The 20,884-nt window shown below is 38.1% G+C and overlaps 1 protein-coding gene and 1 long non-coding RNA gene across 3 annotated transcripts in view; both read right to left on the bottom strand.

Moving 5' to 3' along the window:
• The window catches only part of LOC145445445 (uncharacterized), a 77,245-nt gene that overhangs the window by 43,773 nt on the left and 12,588 nt on the right, over nt 1–20,884 (bottom strand). Inside the window, exons 7-10 of one of the 2 annotated variants that reach the window (XM_080323634.1) lie at nt 8,171–8,271; nt 6,862–7,034; nt 3,436–3,532; nt 781–894 (exon numbers count right to left, since the gene is read on the bottom strand). In XM_080323634.1, coding sequence (XP_080179760.1) covers nt 781–894; nt 3,436–3,532; nt 6,862–7,034; nt 8,171–8,271 — 485 coding nt within the window. The remainder of the gene's footprint in view (nt 1–780; nt 895–3,435; nt 3,533–6,861; nt 7,035–8,170; nt 8,272–20,884) is intronic. The other variant, XM_080323635.1, reaches the window with a different exon arrangement.
• On the bottom strand, nt 10,669–20,878 carry LOC145445479 (uncharacterized). The gene is made up of 2 exons (XR_013917047.1): nt 19,717–20,878; nt 10,669–18,032 (listed from the first exon to the last, which is right to left on the bottom strand). It is a non-coding gene; the product is annotated as an uncharacterized LOC145445479 (long non-coding RNA).

The raw sequence follows: 20,884 nt of genomic DNA, 5'->3' as shown, positions 1-20,884 counted from the left end.
TTCTGCGGTAGGGTTACCATTTTGAGATTCGGGAAAGAAAACACGGTTTGCGAATCACAAAAGATAGAATAGTCGCCGAAAAAAAGGTAATTTAAAACAATTTACGGGAAGTATTATCGCGTTGACTAAGAGAATATTAGAAGAAGGTATTTTTCAAACTCGACCCCCGAAAGACTTGCTCGCACGCAAAACAGGTTGTGGTTGACCTTTTTCAGTTAACCTTGCCGTCACTGTTGAGATTTCTCGTTAGTTATGGCAATTTTTAGTTCTCCGTGTACAATCGGCTGGCTCTCAAAGCTACAAAGGAGGACGAATTGCCGACAAAGACATTTTGGATCTCTTGAAAAAAGAGGACAAATCCTCCTGCAGGAGGACGTATGGTAATCCTATTCTGCGTCATACTTTGCGATACGATTGTTGATATACAATGTATTTTACAAATGTCTACTAGTTACTGACAATAACCCCTGACAAGTGTCGTACAAAAATATTCGGGTTCATTTCAATAGGAATATATTATTCAGCAATGCAAGACAAGAAATGAAACATAATACGAAATGCTGGCACGAAAAACATTTAACAGTGTTGATTGAAAAAAAATATGGGACAAAATGATATTACCTACACGACTGTACAGTGTACATGATACAGCAATCTACTTTTGAAATACCCAAGCACGTATGGCTCGTGGTGTCTAGATGATATCAAGAATTGGCACGACGGGAGAATTACGATTTCACACGGGTTGCAGTAGCGGGGGAAGATGTTGAAATACATTACTCGCTAGGTTCAAGGCTATCCGCGGTGGCATTGTTGAAGACAATAAGATAGCCGGCTGGTCCGTCGGTCATGCGTTCGGGCAATCGATAAAGGATCGTGGTCTCATCCCCTGGTCTGTTGGAACAACAACGCAACACATGGCCCCACCACAGACAGTGCCTATTCTCCGCCGTCAGGCTTGTACAAACTACCGTCTAGTTCGTTGACAGCCAACTAACTACCGATTTTTGAAGTATAGTTTCTAGTTCTAGTTATGGATTTTGAGAAGTGAATAGTTTAAGTTCAAAATGCAGATTTTGAAAGGTGAGTGCCTGCAGTTGCAGTTGTCGTTGCGAGTTTCGAAAAGTGAGTACACAGTTCTAATTGTGAGTTTTGAAAATTGTGTAGTTGTAGATATAGTTTGAAAAATTGAATAGTTCTACTCTGGTTGCAACTTTTGAAAAGTCAGCAGTTCCAGTTCTAGTTATGCATTTTGAAAAGCAAGTAGTTGTAGTTCTAGTTTCTAGTTTCGATAATTGAGTAGTTCTAGTTGCAGATTTTGAAAAGCAAGTACCGACAGTAGTAGTTCTAGTTCTAGTTGTGCATTTTGAAAATCCAGCAGTTTGTACAAGTCTGCCGCCCATGAATGAATGATAGAATTCCACTGTCGCAAATCATTATAGGTCACTGGGCTTTGTGTCAGAGCCTAGATTTTCACACAGAATCGTTTTCTATTGTGTGAAAGTCATGTTTTAATACACTTGTTCTTTTAACACTGTTGTTGATGCACACTGTGTGCGGTGCATCATATGCACCAGCATTCCATAGCGAAGTATTAGCTGTGTTATGTGAAATATCTGCCATTTTCCGAGTTACATTTGGGCTCACACTTGGCTGATGCGAAATGTAGCAACCATTTCCAAACTCACTATTACTTTACGTCATTCCAAAGCCTGAGAAGAGTTGATGTCACAAAAAAGACATTTGACACAAACGGACAGCCTTCAAAGGAACAAGGCCAGATCTGTATTCATCTTTTTTGTAAATGATCTCTTCAACGTAAGTTAATGGAATCTCGTAATAAGATAAACTTAGGAAATTTCACGCCATCATTCCCAAGGGGCCTCGTAAAAGGCAGGCTATAAGTGGGTTAACTGGATTGGACAACAATAGATTTGGAACAAAGATTGAATTATTGCCATGAATTTTGTGTCTATGATATACCAGATCATTAGTTTCGGAATATAGGAAAGTTGAATATCCAGCAATGCCATTTTGAAGTAACAAACTGGTGAAAATTTCCAGCCTTATCATCAAGTACTCCATTTTTCCGAGCTCTACTGATAAGCAACGAAGGCTCACAGCGATGAACAAATACTGAAATTTCAGAGAGGTCTCTTTTAGCGAGCCGACACATAAATTTTATCCCGCAGTTTCATGTAACCATAGTGACTACAGCAATAACAAATAATCCACACAAGAACGCAATGCTAAAGGGCAGAAAAAATATAAATCAGCCGTGTCTTGACCTATTTACTGCCACAATGAATTGCCTCGTTTCACACCATTTATGATCACGGCACTGTAAACCTATATTTTATTATTTGCCGAAATAATGAGCTACACCATTGTTTATGATGGTTTTTTGAGACATCGGTGATACCAACATTTTTTATGGACCTAAACTTCAAAATGAGTTGAGTATTCGAGTGCAACTCAATATAGCGTCAAACTAGGGCAAGTTTTTGCAACTGTTTTTACAGCTGCCGCCACCTTCCTGAATACTCAGGTTTTAATTTTTTGGGAGGAATCTTCTATTGAAACTTTTCTTCATTTTTTCATGCAACTTTTTGCAACTTTTTCGATTTTTAATGCAACTTTTTGCAATTTTTTTCCTTGTTTCATGCAACTACCCTTTTACCGGAAACATTTGTCACGATATGTCAATGGATCGCTTGATTAGTTCACTGCTGTTTACATTTAGGGCCCGTTCTGATTTGACGTACATTCAGGCTAGACCGGTGAAAATTATATTTTCACTGGGTCAATTCTTTCAGTCTATTGATTTTGTTGAGGTCGCCAACACTGAGTTTTGCAACGGTGCCTTGGATACGGAACGATTCGGGTGTCTCAATACCCTAGTAATTTCAAGGAAATTGTCCATAAATGCAACTTTTTAGTATAACTTTCGTGAAAAACAAGTGCAACTTTCCACGGATTCGAATGCAACAAAAACTGGTCCTAGTCATAACAGTTTGAAGGATGGAAAAGTTTAAACGTGTACGATTTACGAGACCACAAATGGTATAATCCCAGTTCTACAGCACATTAAAGATAACATAGTATTTTTTCGACCATACCTATTTCATTGCACTTTGTGTCATTTCCACTAACGTGAGTAGCTCCATACTACATGTTTCGAATGCTGCGATATCACCAATCAAGGTTTCAAGGTTTCCACGGCGGAAAATACTATCGAAACTATCATTCTCGTCCCCAAAACAGCATCAAGTTGTAAGGAGCGTATCATTTCACTACTCAGCTCGAATCATTACAATAAATACTCGATTCATATCCGAGGACAAGAGACATTGTGGCCGGCGTTAAAAACGAGTATTGAGCACACAGTAATAATGGAATACTCGTGTCATAATGAAAACATAGGCGATAGTTTACCTCATAGCTTCCTGTGCGGTGGCGCACTGCGACGAACGTAGATTGACGCTCATTGCGATTTCTTGCAGCGCGATGCTGCTCTGATGCTGTAGGTAATCTGCGATAACGAGCAGTCGGTTTACCATTAGTTATGAGTCACGCAGTGCAAAGAATTCTTTATTTAACCAAGATGAATTATTATCAGACTTACAAGGACATCTCAACGCACATTGTGTACATGGTAAAGCAGCGAAAAATACGGACAATAAAATGCAGACGCCATCAACGATAATACACCGACCTTATCAGATCCTACCTGCATAGATCATTGAAAAGATTTGTCACAAATCTAATTTTATAGTGCATTTCTTAGGCGATATCTGCGAGCAAACTTGGACTGTTAGATAATTATAGTTGCTAATTATACTAATCAAGAGTAAAATGCATCGAATTTTACCCTAATTCGAGAAATATTTTTACGCTCCTATTTTAATTCTTTTAAAATTTACTTTACAATGCTACAGGAGACTGTCCAGCGCGAAACCAGCCAAGCTTGCTTTGAATTTGCAATTTCTCATGCTTATGAAAATGAACTGAGCTTGATTTTTGTTGTATTTGACCCCTAACCTCCAGCCCAACGGCTACTGTTAGTAGTGATAACTCTGTTCTAGCAATGGCCGCAAGAACATCACACAACAGAACACCGGTACCATAATTCACTCCATGACACATGTATTCTAGTTATTCGGCGACTACATTTGTTTTAAATGCGCAACTAAAACTAGAGCTTCCCAGTTTTCAAAATCCGTAACTAGGGCCAAAACTAGAACTACTCGAAAAATCAGAAGTTAAATGACCATTAACGAACTAGGTCTGCAATTTGTACAAGGCTTTGGTGTTGAAACATCTGGCAAAACCAGTGCTGTCACTCAATGCAACACTACTCTTTCAGCGCCACATCGATTTTTTTCATACAACTCACTTCCATCAAAAGTAATGTCAGCCAGCATTGAAAAGTAGGCTACGATTTAGATCTCCTACACTTTTAACCCAGTAAAATCAATATCTGCGATCATCAGATCATGTCCTACCAGCTACAATGCCGACGCGGAAAAACCTACAGCGCCGCATCGAATATCGAGAATAACGGCCATATGCTTGGAGTCCAATAACATAGGAGGTGGGATTTCCCAAATTTCGCTAATTTGAGTGCTGCAAAATTTGAAAAATTCCGCCGTAAACACCATCATTAACGGGCCCATTTCATTGATGGCGCAGGAAGCCGACGCAATCACGTGGATATCGGAATCGCATTGCAGGCACAATTGCCAGCGAGAGAGTTCTCACTCTTTGAACACGCTGACTATGGTTTCAAAGAACAAAACAAGTCCATTAAGTAACGACGCAATTCCTATTATAAGATTCATTTCAACGGATTAACACATCAGTAGACTAACAGGTCATATCATGATATCCGCAGCTACATGGTAGTGTAAAGTTTCGTAGATTTTTGCCAGTTTACATCAGACTTGTACAAAGTAGGCCTAATGGATTTTGAAAATGCGCAACTAGAACTAGAAATAGCCTACTCACTCTCAAAATCAACAACTACTCACTACTCTAGAACTAGAGCTGCTAACTTCAAAAACTGCAACTAAATCAAGAACTAGAACCACTCGCTTTTCAAAATGTGCAACTAGAACTAGAACTACTGACTTTTCAGAACTTGTAACTAGAACTAGAACTAGAATTACTCGCAAAAACAACAACTAGAACTAGGTACTGACTATACAAAACTTGCAACTGGAACTAGAACCTGAATGACTGACCTTCAAAACTTGCAGCCAGAACTGGAACTAAAACTACTCACTTATCAACACTCGCAACTAGAACTAGAAATAAGAATTTACTAAACTGAAAATCTAGAGCAGTGACAGTAAAATTTATGTCTTCCAATCTGCGGCACAAATTGACCAGTTTCAAGTAATAATTAGTTTATCAAGTGGGCAAGTTTGGCATCATGGCCAGGGATGTGCCAAACAATTCGAGTGTTGTAGCAATTGTAATGATTGGAGTCTGGTTGTGAGGGTTGATTTTTTAGAGTAAAGCTAATGTACTACTATACATCAAGAGTAAAGTTTCATCAAAGACAAATATAGTTTCAATAACTCTGTTTCACCGTTTGAAGTCCCAAAACCAGAGCTAGCATTGGTTCAGCATCAAAGAGCACATTCCGTGAGGCTTCTAATATGGATGGAAGGACATTTCTGTCAGTCGAGTGGTAATGGACCCTCACAATGGTCACTACAAAGTAGTCATGGTTCACATATACAAAATGATTTTGGATGACGTGCAAGTGGTGTACCTCCCATCATTTTTCTTGTGGCCGCAAAAAATGTATATTTGAACCATAAAAGTCATGATTACAGTAACGTCATCATAAAAGGCGATGCTTGAATACTTCATTTGGAGAAGAATCCCTCAGATCCCCCAATTTGCCCAACCTTAAACATGACAAGTTTTCATATTTCTTACCAAATACAAACATTAATTACTGCAACAGCCTGAAATTGCAGAATGGCTCCTACCGGAACTCATGGAATGCAAATTTTTACTCAATCTACATCAATTTATGGAATAGAAAGCATACATCAAACTACAAACTTGTAGCCCGTAGCTGAGATTCTAATTCACGAATCTTTTTTGACGCCACATTTTTACAAGACAAGTAAAAAACCAGTCAAACAAGAAAGACTATTAATGCTGCTACCACCAGTTTGATGTGAATTCTGCTAAAAACGGCACAGCACTTTTTCTAGCTTAGCAAATTTCTTGCCTTGACAGGCGCCAGTAGACACAGTTGGACAACTAGAAAATTGTCAGCCATTTCCAATTTGATCGGAATTAGAATGATAGCCACACAGATTAGAATTAGAATTACTGAATTCGAAAAAGCTTGGAAATTGGAATTCATCTTCCAATTAGTACGAATACAACAAAGTCAAGTTCAGTACATATCGAATCAGAGCGGATTCTTGAACGCATGGTGATGCAAATATCTGTACAGCAAGCTTGGCTCGTTCCGCATGACACAGATTTCCTGTAGCATTATCACGGTAATCAAATTGTAGATTGAAATTGAAATGGCAACACAGAAACATTTCACAAATTAGATTAGGATTAAATTTCCATTATTTCATTCCAATTCGTCTCTGTAGACAACTAGAATTATCTAGTTGTTCAAGTTTGCCTGAAGTAGAATAAATAATATTCAGGCCTATAACTTGTACAAATTAGACTCCCGCGATTAAATTTTATTAGATCCACAGTTGAAGATGATTGAACTGAGCAGGAGAGGACAGGGCCACTAATGTAACTACAACAATATAGCAAACAGTCCTTCCATTGACAATGCTAACTAAACATACTAACAACATAATATATCACCGTTTTGTTGAGATGAGTTGGCTTGTTGTGGTTGTGTGAGTTGTCGGCTGGCTCGTTGATTCAACAACTGCATGCTGCATTGGTTGTCTTGGGCCTGCTGGGCGTTGAATTCGGGACCCATGACCGCGGTCAGGTCGTCGTTGCTTTGGCTGGAATTGATATTGACGGCGGAGCTGAAATGAATTTAAAACGTTACCTTTAGAAATAGGTGTGGAACTGCCGCTCGTTTAAGACACTGCTTCCCAACCTTTTCCACTTTGTGACCAGGGCTGCGAAAATCGAGTATTTAGCTTCGATTCGAGTATCACTAACTATCACATAAAAAAGTATGAAATTTGAATATTGTAAAAAATTCTAATATGTATCTTTTACGCGGCCACAAACATATAATGTCATTTCTATGTCACATCAACGACAATTTGGTATTTTTTCTCCCATAACCATTTCATTGCGCTTTGTAATAGTGCTGTGGGTCAATCACGACTTCAAAGAAATGCCATTTTCCTTAGCTTCATGTGCTACCTTTCGTTGATAAATTAACTCCTAGTGACAAGGAGCGTATAATTTCAGTACCCGGCAGTCAATAAATTGATTGTTATTATTGTTGCTACAAGATTACCAAAAGTTGAAATGATTTGATCAGATTTTACATGGGAATCTGAATAAATATGGTTACTGACGAGCGCTCCACTGAACCGATTCTGCATTATTTCACACGTTTTCTGAAACACTGAAACCTAAGCAGTGCCTGGTGCCGCACACTGCTTATCCATTAGAAAAGGTACCTGAACCTCTGAAGGTTGGAAACGACTGGCTTATAATAAACAGCTGATTTACAATTCAATAATAATATATTCATATTGAAATAATCTGTTGAAATGTGTACAATGTTCTTTCTAATTCTCTACTAGCTGCTGACGATTACCCTACAAGTGTCAGTCAAAAATATTTTTGGTTTATTTCACTGTCAAGACATTATTCAGTCGTATATTGAAGGTCTGTACCTGCAAGAGTATCTACAACGGCTGATTTCAGAAATAATAGCTATTTCATGCATTCCTAGCATCGTCCATGGCAAATAGTTGATAGGGGGCGGCATATCATGCTAATGGAACTAACCTCTATCAAACAACTTCACATTTCAATTAGCAATTACACATCCCCACTAATTTAATATAGTGAATCTATTGTGCCTCAGTTAAAAAGGCATATCGATTAAGCCTGAAGTTAGAAGGAGCTAATTACATCGTCACCAGATTACCGCAAAACTAAAATCATCACTACTGGGGATGACTCATTCAGTACTAACTTGGTCTGGTTGAGCGGTGGTCCATGGTATCGAGGTATGATAGCAGAAGATGATTGACGAAATTCAGTTGGACTAGTCACGACTTCAGTAGATACATAGTCCTGAAACACAATGCGCACATGAATGCAATCGGATCGTATAATAAGAAGTGGATTGACATTCGATAAAAAATTTTCATAAAATCAAAAAATCAATCTGAAATTGCACTATAATAATCTCATTTTTTCGTAAGTGGCCGGCAATAGTGAAACAGGCGGATGTCTTGATGAAAAATACTGTTTTAAGCAAACAGGGTTTTGCTTAGCTAGTAGCCAGTAGAAGCGTAGTTATTGAAGCCCAAAATTTCAATTTAAAAAAATAGTAGGCCTATTTACGGCACTCGCAAATTCTTAAAGTGCTTATTATATAGATCGACCCACTGTTGCCTGTATACTTATACTACGATTTGAAATCCTAAATTTTGAACATAATTTACTTCGCTTCTACGGGTTAGAATTGAGCCAAATTTGTTGTGCATTGTTTTTTTCTGACAACTCAACAATTTCATGGGGTAGACAGTCAAATTTGAAAAATAGTTATATTTATTTTTATCAAACAAATCCAAAACCTTTGTCTTCTATAGCAATGCTTCTGTAGGTTGGAATTGACCCAAAATTGGTGTGCGGCGTTATTTTTAGGCGACCTAACAATTTTATCGAGTAGCCGGGGAAAATTCAAAAAAAAGTTATTTTTGAACACCCTATTGTACAGGCCTGGAAGTCCACTGGAAATCCAACAAGTTTAACTCCACTTTTCAATATCAGCATGCGCATTGAACAGGCATATTGAATTTTCACTTTATTATGAGGACTGCAGACTACTTGTAATAACAATGCAGTAACACTCACTTTGAAACTAATACAATGATGGAATTATGATCAATGTTTGGAATAATATGTCCACAAATTAGGAAGAGAGTGTAGCCTACTTATAATACATTTCCTGCCATACACATTCATATCATCATAACAGAAAAATGTTGTTCTTATGATACTGTGTTTACTATCCCCTGTTCCTAACATTCAACCTATATTTCCAGTACATCCAGCAATCTAGCATACAACAGCATAATCTTTAAATACAGGCGATTAGGCTTACTCCCTTCCACAGTAATCGAGGAATAAACAATACTGACTAATCAACCCCATTCAAAGTGATTATATGTCCAGAAGGAAGCACCATCAATTACCACTTAGAGAGATGAGGAAAAGCAATTGAAATATTTCCATAACAGGAGAGCCATTTCAACAACCAACTGAACTGGAGTTTGCTAAGAATGTTTGTAAACAAACCTACATCCTAGTAGAAAAGCGGGGTTTAAAGTTTTATACCAGGCGTGTATGAACCAGCAACAGTTCTTTATTAGGCAGGATTACATAATTAAAATCTACCTGTGTCTGATTGAAAGACAACTCAAAGTTGCAATCTTTAGATGTTTTGAAAGGATAAAAATATTAATACAATAAACCAGAGACTTACACAAGGTACAATATCAATAAATGAAGGCCTTGCTTTTTCTGCAGTTAACATCAAATACTCAACATTTTAATTGACGCTCAAATTACGGCGGTGGATAACTCTGCAGAAGCCGAAACACAAGAATTAGCGTAAATACGCCCGTACAAGTATGAGCAAATACATGGGCTCTTCGCCGAAGCGATGTCAACATAACTTACGGAAACAGACCTTGCACACATTCTGAACTTGCCAGGAATTTACTACATGAAAGATTTATGTGACGCACAGGAGATTTAGACTGCATTGCGGCTGTGAAATTTTTTGACTTGGCTAGTGTGTAGGCCTAAGTTATACACAGGCAGCGAACATTACATGCACTGGAAAGTACTGCAAAGTGCCTGAAGGCTTTAGCAGAGAATTCAAATACAGATGATATCCTAAAAGATCTCTTGAAAACAAGTAGTATCTCTGGCAATCCCTATCAACATCCATTTGGCTGCAATATGTAAGCTAAAAATGAAGAATTGCAACGAGGAAGACAACCTCAAGTTTTAGCAAACGCAAAGTTTTGTATCGTGCACCAAATTGGACAGTGTATAACCTTAGGGTTACCAAAAGTCCTCCTTTAGGAGGATTTGTCCTCCTTTTTCCAAGAAATCGAAAATATTCTCCGAGGACGCCCACATGTCCTCAATTTTGGCAATTCATCCTCCGTTATAGCTTTTACAGCCAGGCCATTGTACAGGTACAACTAACAAAGGCCATTAATGGAGCCAAAAATGGATTGCGACGGCAGAATGACAAAAACTGACGTTAGAGCGGGTTTTCCGGAAGGCGTTTTCGGAAAAATGACCTTTTTTAGTCAACACAACAATTCAATAAGTTCTGAGATTTGTAAAAAGTGTTCTCTTTTCTGAACTCAAAATATGGTAACACTATAACATGCAATTCCAGCCTTCAATCTGCAGCAATTCTATAATAAATACAATTCAGCCCCAAAACTTGCAATTTGGTAAAGCAAATTTTCAAACTAAATAACAACAAATTAGCATATTACGACAGCACGAAATATTTAATATGTAATCCACACCATTTGCAGAGTCCATTTACATAAAGATCATCAATAATTCATCAGTATTACCTTACAAATAATGCACATTACTTCCAAACCTCGCAAATTTCACGGTTGAGCAACTTAACTAGAACCATTTAAGGAGAAAAGTCAACAAGGCAGATAATAGCCTTGGGTCACAATAACATTGTCCACAATAGCAGCAGAATACAAAAGCCGTAACTTCCGCAGTCGAAGTTTAAAGTCTCGAACAATATCTTGGCAAAAGAACAACATTCGAAACGAAATATGCTTTAAAAACCTCATACATACAGAGAAGCAATCTGTATCAAGCAGAATATGATGGCAAGCGAAAATGCTAATCCAGCCATGACACACAACTGGATGAGTCATATTTCAGAAAAACCTGAACAAACAGGAAAACAACACCAACTGGAATACAATCAATGACCACGTATGCTTAAATGGAAACAGTTATACTTTATCATTCATCACAAACTTACAGAGATTTACAAATATCAGCCATATCTAAACTGGTTATCACACACTAGCAATGGTGATTGATTACTGCATGACTCACTCGGGGTGCAGCATATCTGCACAAGTTTCACATTTCGGAGATACAGTGATTAAATCAAGAGATTTAAGCACAGTAGCAAGAAGTGTTCTAGTATTCTAGGTTTCAAAAAGAGCCTCAAGGGCTATTTAAAACTGCAGTTCTGGTGACATATGACAATATCTAGGAGAAAGACACTACAAAACACCTGATTTTACTTGTGGCTTACTGGCTTTCAACCAGCAATCAAAAGCAAAACAGCCTTCAACATTACAGAGAGACACCATTCTAAAATAAAGCAGGAATAAGCCATTAAAAATTTATTGATGATGATAATACAACTTTATAAACTTCTGGTGGAGATTCAAAGATTATCGAAAAATATGACAGCTCAGCAGCATTTTGAGTAACTGTAATTTATTAGTGACTTATTCTCAAATGCGACCTAGCTTTGGCCAGGTTGTTTGAAATCATGCTAAAATAATCAAATATTTCAAAAGCCAATAGCAATTCGAATGAAACGAATGCAAAATGCGGTGCCTTGGAGTCAACTATTATCAAAATACACTAATCAAGTCTGTGCCTACAGAAGGAGATGGCGTACCATCTAAAAATATTGCATTGAGTTTTAGCGCTCTCTTTGCCCCGATGATACGAAATTTCATGCTGGTGACTTCATACTTGGTGATATGATTGTTGATACAAGATGTTTTTTTCCAATTCTCCACTAGCTGCTGACGATTACCCCTAATAAGTGTCAGCCGAAAATATTCTGGATCATTTCAATATAAATATACCATTCAACTGTATATTGAAGTTCTGTACCTCCAAGAAGCTCTTGGAATATTTTGTAATCAACAATGTGCAAATTTCATTTCTACAAGCATATCAACTTTGCACCTTCTTATTTTGTATCAAAAAAATCCTACGTACAAGCAAAGCTCCCAAAATACTTTCCCTTGCTAGCTACAACAAAAGACCAAATAGTGTGAACCGTGAATCTCAAAGCAAAGATTCAATTCGATGTTACGAAATTTGAATGCACAGGAAATGCAGCAGTACACAACCATATCTCGCAACAGAGCAGCTGAAATCCTGGCAGAGATGCATGCCGCACAATAATTAATTCCATGTGTGTAGTAAACGCAACGAGCCTAACTAGAAACCGAGTATCGATCACGGCAGTGCAAAGTATCAGCAAAGCAACGAGTTCCTTACAAATCAAACGCAACTGACCATCGACTGCTGCCTTCAATACAGTGGCACGAAACGTAGATTTAAAATTCGACTTACACAACTCACTTTCGTAACAATCTACTGTTGTGCTAGCATATTATGCGATTCGTCATGACATCGAAGATATGATTTTATGTCGGAAAAATTTCATTCATCCTTGTTATCAAAATTTTGCAGGATCCCGTTTTGAAGAATTCAAAGTATTTCATTCTCAGTTCACGAAAGGAAGAGGGCCCCAGAGTTGTACAACATGAAAATCACAATTTTTTCCTAATTAGACTAGAATTAGAATGCCTGAATTCGCATAAACTACGAAAATTAATTCCGAGCTATGATGAAATACTGCAAGAATCAAGCTCAGTCCACATCAAAACAAAGTTAATTATCATGAGCATGAGAATGGCAAAAGTCTGTACAGCAAATTCGGCTGGTTTTGCACGATACAATTCTCATGTGGCATTTGCAGAAGCAGAAATTAGATTAAACTTCAAAAAAGTGCGAAGAAACATTTCACAAATGACATTACAATTATCTAGCCGTCCAAGTCTGGATAAGGATACTTACTATCAGGCACCGTTTAGTAATCAACCATTTCAATGTAGAACACCGACATAGCAAGATCTAACTTAGAATGCGTTGTTGCAATTAAAATACTGGAAAAAATGATTCGTACAGTTAAAACCATGAAGACTCTCCGATCTCACATATTTTCAACGAAACGCACTGCAGCTACAGCCAATTGCGTCTAAGACACTGGTTCTCAAACTGGGGGGTGTGGAAGCATCTGAAGGGGGTGCGAAGTTGTGGTCAACTTAACGTTAGCGCGATTTACCTCCAATTCATAGTTATTGCTTTGTGTATAGTCTAAATTTCATATTTTAGAGTTCTCTCATCAACAGTCCGAACATTCCAGCCATCAAACTATTCGGTGGGATGGCTACGGCTAGCATTCTGGTTGCATTTTGTGACATGACGATGAGGGGGCGCGAGATTTTTCACTATCATAAAAGGGGGCGTGTCTAAAAAAGTTTGAGAACCACTGATTTAAGAGCAGCCGCTTCAATCCAAATCGTAAGAACCAGCAACTAGCAAAAGGGTTGAGTAGGTGTCAAACAATAAAAGAAAAATGGCACATAGGCTACAATGCTATGTCCCACACATGTCACCTATTTTTTTGTATAAAAGTAAAATTAGAATGCAAAAATTTACATTTGCCGTAAGATTACAACAATCATCCAATCTAGGCCGACTATATAACTCTCATATTCTGGTCAGTAGCCTACTGATTATAGGAAAATGCCAGTGATCATTTGTGGAAATGTTTCTATGCTCTAATTTAAATTCTGATCTAATTTCTGCTTCTCCGGGTCATTCAGTAGTCGAGTGAACACCCTATGACTTTTTTTTAGTCAGCACCACAGAAGTATCTTAAAATGTGGGTAATTCGAGAGTCGAGTCAGAGTGATGGCCGTTTTAATTTTTTTTATAGTCAACACAACAAGATTTCCAGTAAATATTTCAAAACCAGCCGTTTTCAATTTCGGGAAACTAACTTTCATGTTCTGATAAAAAGCGGCCTGCTTTCCCGGTTCCAAAATATGGTAACCCTACAATTCTAATCATCCGGCTCGAGTGTATTATCCAGCATATTTCTAACAGCAAATGTTACTATTTTTAGTAAGAAATACTTCCGTTAAATAACCCCTCATGACAGCAAATGTAGAGTATGTTCATGTTCATACGCCATAACCATACGACAACGGTGTTGTGATTTCACTTTAGTCACCACTAGGAACAAGTCATTCACGTTGACACCCAATTTCGAGAAGGCAAAAAGTGCATGCAGAGTTCCAAGTTTTATGGGGTAAGGGACCCAAAACTAGTGGTTCACAGAAGCGAAAACGTCGATGCGAAACCTTGATATGCAGGTTACATGGAGAATGTCATAGTAACAGGTAAATATAATTCAAATATATGTGGTCAGCTCTTGTATTCCTCAAAACGAACACACATGGCTGACGCCAGGATACGACTAAATCAAAGTGTGCATAGAAATATGACAACTCATATATCATCTTAAGAGCCTCTGTTTTAGCCGTTGATAACTGTAGTCAACCCCGCAGTCATCGTATTATCGCCATAATTCCATAGTTTGCGAATTAAAGTGTAGCTAGAATAGAACCCCTATAATCCGTATGATGTGATAAAGGCCTACTATCGCGTGTATAGGCTTGATAATAAAGTACCGGTATACAAATTAAAAACAATGGCATGAGTTTTGAGGTAAGGTGCGGCCCGCGAGCGATCGGAAGGTTTGAATCCGGCCGGCGACGCAAGTTGAGTTTGACGCCGTTCTACGGTAATTCTAATCTAACTAGGAAGAGCCAAAAATTTTTCAGCTTTCCAAGTCTGCTACAAGCCCATTATATGCCCAATAAATTGATCACAAACAATTCACCCGACAAGGTTGCATCCGTAAAAAGTTTGCTCTCACCAGGTATTGGACAAGTCGTGAATTCTACAATGAGAATCCACACAACTCCACGTCCATAACCCAGTGCATCACCAAATATTTCCCACAAACTCCGGCGTAAAGACGGCTCATATTTGCAATTGAAAATAAAATCCGCTTGTCAAACAGTTCTCCCAGTTTAAATATTGAACAGGTAAAGTGTAAGCAGAGTAGAGTAAGCATCGTACGATATCATCCGTGAATCGAGGGCCCAGAAACAGCTGCGAGGTCCGATTGTAACACTAAAACTACATAGAAATAAAAAAAAATTGGAGTACAGCTTTCAAACAGTGCGTTAATATGAACGTTAGGGTTGTTCAAATATAACTTTTTTTATTCGGATTCCGGGGATTCACCGATTAAATTGTTAAGTTGTCTATAAAAACGCTGCACACCAAATTTGGCTCGATTCCAACTGATATACGTGAACGAGCGGGAGTTTGAAAGAATTTTGAATTTATAAAAAAATGACCGTTTTTTTCAATTCTACTGTCAACCACTCAACCCCATAAATTAACTGCTTCATCTGATATTTCATGCATCCAGATTGATAGCTGATAACGATACCAGATGAAGAGAGAGAGAATCGTGATTTGTCCACTGTGCAAATCAACATCATAACAACAAAAATGCAATTCGGTGAAACACGATACAAAATTATTCAAGGTATAGACATGATTGATCTGAGTCATCAAAACCGAGTCACCCAGGCCAGGAGCAATTTATAACTGAAAATGTTACCCTCGAAACTAGAAAGTAGTAGTTTGCATAGCAATATGCGCAATAGGGTTGAAAAATAATTTTTTTCCAAATTGTACTGGCTATTGGATAAAATTGTTAGGTTGCCTAAAAAAATTTTGCACATGGCATTTGGCTCAATTCCAATCAGTTGAGTTGAGTGGATTTATTTTTTTTTTAACTAAAAATATTCTAATTTCACGGCCTGCCCCAAGAAATTGTTCTGTTATTCAAAAATAATGATATGTGACAAATTTGGCTCAATTCCAAGCCAAAGAAATGAAGTTTTGATGAAATGATAAATTATGATAATGTTTGACACCGTAAATAGGCCTACTCATTTTTTTTTAATCCCAACTTTTCTTATCCATTACCTTCAGTTCAATGGGTTGGAATCGTGCCAAATTTGCTGTGCATCGTTTTTGTAGACAACGTGACTATTTCATGGGTAGCCATCAAAAATCGAAAAAAAAAAACAATACTTTTTTCAATCTATGTTTTTTTAGTCTTGCTTTTACAGCTTTGGTTCCTACACGTTGAAAGGAAGCCAAATTCGATATGCAGTATTTTTTCAGGCAACCTAACTATTTTATCAGTTAGTCAGTGGAATGTTCTTTTTAAAGTTATTATGAACAACACCAAAGTACAAAACACAATTAAATATTTTTACGCAATTCACCATGCAATCCATGACACCGACTTTAAACTCCTACCAAGTAATGATTAGCATGTGAACCGCAACTGAATTCAATCAAAACAACGCAAGGATCGAATTGCCACTTCCGTTACGCAGGAAGTGCATAAAGACACTTCTTGCAAATGAATTTTGCAGAATAACCAGCCCTGCAGGATGCTGCCATTTGCATTTCTATTACATCAATTTTCTACCTCGATTTTACAACCAAATTTAGAATTGAAAGTCAAAATTTTAAACTTTTCCAAATTTGATTAGAACTTGAATTATGGTCATACAGCCTTTTCTGAGTTACACCAGAACAGTGGTTCCAAACGTGGGCGATTTAGTGGCCTAGGGGGGCGAAAATGACGAAGGGGGCGACAGGGGGCGATGACGCGTCAAAACGGCAGACCTTTTTATATATATTTTTTTTTTAGTCATCCCGCCGGAGATTACAGTTTGTATGCCCATTTTTCGGTACACAAAATTTGGGTGGCGATGATCGGTGTTGAGCTTGAAAAGGGGGCGATGGGTCGAAAAAGGTTGGGAACCACTGCACTAGAATGAGCATTATAGGGGCTACTCAATTTTTTTTTCAAATTAGATCATAATTATAATTATAGATGCAGTTTTTTTCAAATTATACTAGAATTAAAATTATAACTGCAGTTTTTTTTTCGAATAAGACAAGAATTAGAATTATAGCTTCACAGTTTTTTCCAAATTAGATTAAATCAGAATTACTGAATTCGTGAAAACCTGGACATTGAATGGAGTTCAATTCATATCAAATCAGATTTCATTCTAATAAGCATGATTATGACAGTGTCTGTACAGCAAGCTTGGCTGGTTTAGCATGATACAGTTCTCCAGTAGAATTTGCAGGAAAACCAGAAATTAGGCTATAATTAATATAAGAGCATTGAAAGATTTAGAAAACTTTCAGAAATTAGATTATAATTAAACAAAGAAAGATTTCATGAATTCGATTTGAATTGGATGACTGGCATTTCGCTTTAATAAGTGTAATGGTGCAACTAGAATTAGCCAGTTGTCTGAGTATGCCTACTCTCCTATGTTTCATATGAAATTCAGATGACAGAGATGGTAGGCTAATTTAGAATCAGCCACCATTTTGAGGCTTTCATCTATTTTCGAGACTTCCCCCATAATCGCACACCAATGTAATTATCAATTTTGTTTCTCTTGGGTATTGCATCGCATAACACCATTGCTCAGTACAGGTTTGAAGTTGCAACGTTCATTGGCGCACGACACATTAGAATGAGAAGCTTCCACATTAGCTCATAAAAAGGCTTATGGTAATAACACATGGTGCCATTTAACGTGGCCTTGATATAACATAATAAGTTATTCTCTGGTTGTACATCAAGACCGCAAATATCTCAAGTTAGTTTTGGATGTCAGGTTAAATCTAGTACGTTTCAATGCATAATTGATAACGAAATAATGTGTGTCCAAGGTCACAGATTTCAAAGATATGTTAGATCCCGTTGGTGACACTGGCACGTCTCTACCATCTAATCATACAATTCACAGCAATTTATTCACTACCTACCATAGGCGCTGAACTCAGGTATGCTAGGTATGCCGCGCATACCTAGGAATTTTTTGGGGTATGCGGCATACCCAGAATTCGGTTTGGTCTGTTACTGACTGGGTGGTGAATTGATCGATTAAGAAATAAGCGTTTCGTAGTGCTGCTGAACACGTAAGTAAACCGACAGCAATACGTTCAGGCGCTTAACGAAACTCCGTCCTTCAGTTACAATTCAGTTGTACGTATTTTATCAGTGTTGCGCGGGGCCACGGCCAATTAGCCGGAAGCGCGTTTCCAATTTGCGAGAATCGTTTGTGCACAATGTAACGCAACGCGATCTCGACGCTGAGATGATTGCGAAATTAGGTCATTGATTACCGCGCGCAATCGTCGCAGGCCTGATTTATCCCGTCTCCGTCAGGTCTAGTTGCGCTGGCTTGATGAATCGCATCGGCAATAGGCCCGGTGCGCACTATACCATCACTGGCCTGCGCACGATAACATCGTTGGCCTACACAATTGCGTCTGCGTGGTTCGAAATATATCATTGCCAGCCCAACTATCATGCTTTGGCTCCTATCTATCGGTTGTGATTAAAGATTGATATCACGAAACTTACTGACATCGAATGTCCGCAAAAATGTGTGACTTATATGCGTACTTGATTTCCGCTAATACTTGAAGATAACCAATAACCATCAGAAGATGCGAGTCAAGGCTTGAGTTATAAAAGTTGAGAAAGGTTTGAACCACCTGAAATCGATGCGGATTCCATTATAGAACACACTCCATAACAACTCGGCTATGCGCCTGAATATTTGATCAAACGCGAGTGGTCAGAAGACGCAACGCGAGGCAACATGACCGAGAACTCGATACTAAAGATGTTAATTTCTATATGCGCGAAATGTTGCGATTGTCATCTCCTGCTGTGAAGGAACATGATATCTTATGCGCCGGCCGGAACTATCGCTTCTTCTGTGATTGTGATGTCAGACTGGCTCAGACATTGAACAATGAACATGGACGGAATTGATTGAAATACATACTGACCGTCAACAGACAGCGGCGTGATTGATTTTGACTAACGCTAATACTGAAACAGAACGATCGGAAAATGTCTTGCAGGCTCATGATATTGAAACTTCTAACTCCTATGAAATCAAAGTCCCTAATGAATAGAGTCCAGAACAGACTTTCTATTTGGGAAAATATTTCCCGCAACCTTATTAGCCGTCGCCGAAGATGCGTATTCATTTGTTCTCGAGGCGGAGTGATCGAAATCTCCCGATTGTCGGCGCGTGTGTTGGCGAATATGTTGCGGAGATTGCGAGCTCGCTAATTGACTACACAGTCGCACGCGTTGGTAATCTTATGGTAACGTGATGTGTCGAGTATATTACACAAGGATGCCGATCCGATCGATGTATTATCGGCATTGGTGCATGTTCTTAACCATAATAAACTGATGCTACCTTGGTAAATCTGAAACGGATTCAATCAATTCAGCAAGCGGCCGGCTGGCTGCGCTGCCTGCCTAATCATATCGTAATTTCGTCACCATATACAAGTGCCAGGTGATATTGAACGCTTGCGAGTCGGCTAATTTGCCAATTCTGGCGCACTATGACGTCATCCCTTTGTGACGTCATCGATCTCGCATACCTAGGGAAAATCAGAGTTCAGCGCCTATGCTACCTACAGTACAGTTAAGATCTTTAGAGGCTAATCAAAATGCGGAAAACATGCAGCTGATCAAAAATATTTTCAAAACCGTTAAAAGTCAGGGTGGGGTAAGTGCACTTTTGGTAACACAGAGGCATTGTTTACATAATTACCATTGTGCAAGAAAGTGTGACTAATGCTATTCGCTGATGGCAAGTTTCCCTGATCTGACTTCTATCCCTGATGCAGACTTGGACCAGTAAATTTCCTGCTTTTCGAAATGTGACTGGATTAGTAATAGGCCTACAGCACAGCTACACATTTTTTTTCCAAATAGACTAAAATTAGAATGATTACCGCAATGTTTCATAAAATTAGATAAAGACTTAAAATAGAATTATAATGATAGCTACACAGTTTCTTTCCAAATTAAATGATAATTATAATGATAGCTGGTAGCTGCACAGATTTTTCCAAATTAGTTGAGAATTAGAATTATAACTACACAGATTTTATCAAATTATACTACAATTAAAATGATAGCTACACATACAGTTTTTCCAAATTACATTACCAATAGAGATGCTAAATTCGTGAAAACGAAATTAGATTACCGTCATTTTGCTGTCATAAGTCTAATCAGACGACAAGAATTATCTAATTGTCCAAGTCTGCTCTGATAAAACAATATACGCTGCCGAAGTACCGACAACTCATCCTTTCCATAATACTGGCAAAATAGCATTTTCCTTTGAAACAAGAATATGAGGGTGACCACTAATTGATGCAAAGCGGGACGTATTCACAAGTGTTTATAGCGCAACAGCGCCTGGCCTGACAATAACAATCCGACTAATTATGAAGTCTTCGTGCTGCCTTCGACACATGGATAGAAGTAAATAACGCCACATTGAAAACCAAGAACAAAAGCAAATAATTCAAGTCATCAAAAATGGTGGAATATATGCTACATACAGAATATACAAATTTTTATGCCTACATGTGTGGTATTTTTAAATTTCATATTTTCAATCAGTGTTTGAACTATGGGCTACAGTTTTCCAACGTCAGGTAATAAATTAATAGCTCAATCCTGATTAACATTCGCTTTGATTTTCCAAAAAGAATCTCAACTAAAAGCTGCTAAAGCAGCGATTCGGTCCAAACATAAATTTAGGAAATATGAAAACGCGAAACGTAC

Source organism: Botryllus schlosseri, chromosome 8 (genome assembly GCF_051294905.1).
Source record: "Botryllus schlosseri isolate E-star chromosome 8, Bs_hap1, whole genome shotgun sequence".
Classification (NCBI taxonomy): domain Eukaryota; kingdom Metazoa; phylum Chordata; class Ascidiacea; order Stolidobranchia; family Styelidae; genus Botryllus; species Botryllus schlosseri.
This window is presented reverse-complemented; position numbering and strand designations above follow the sequence as displayed.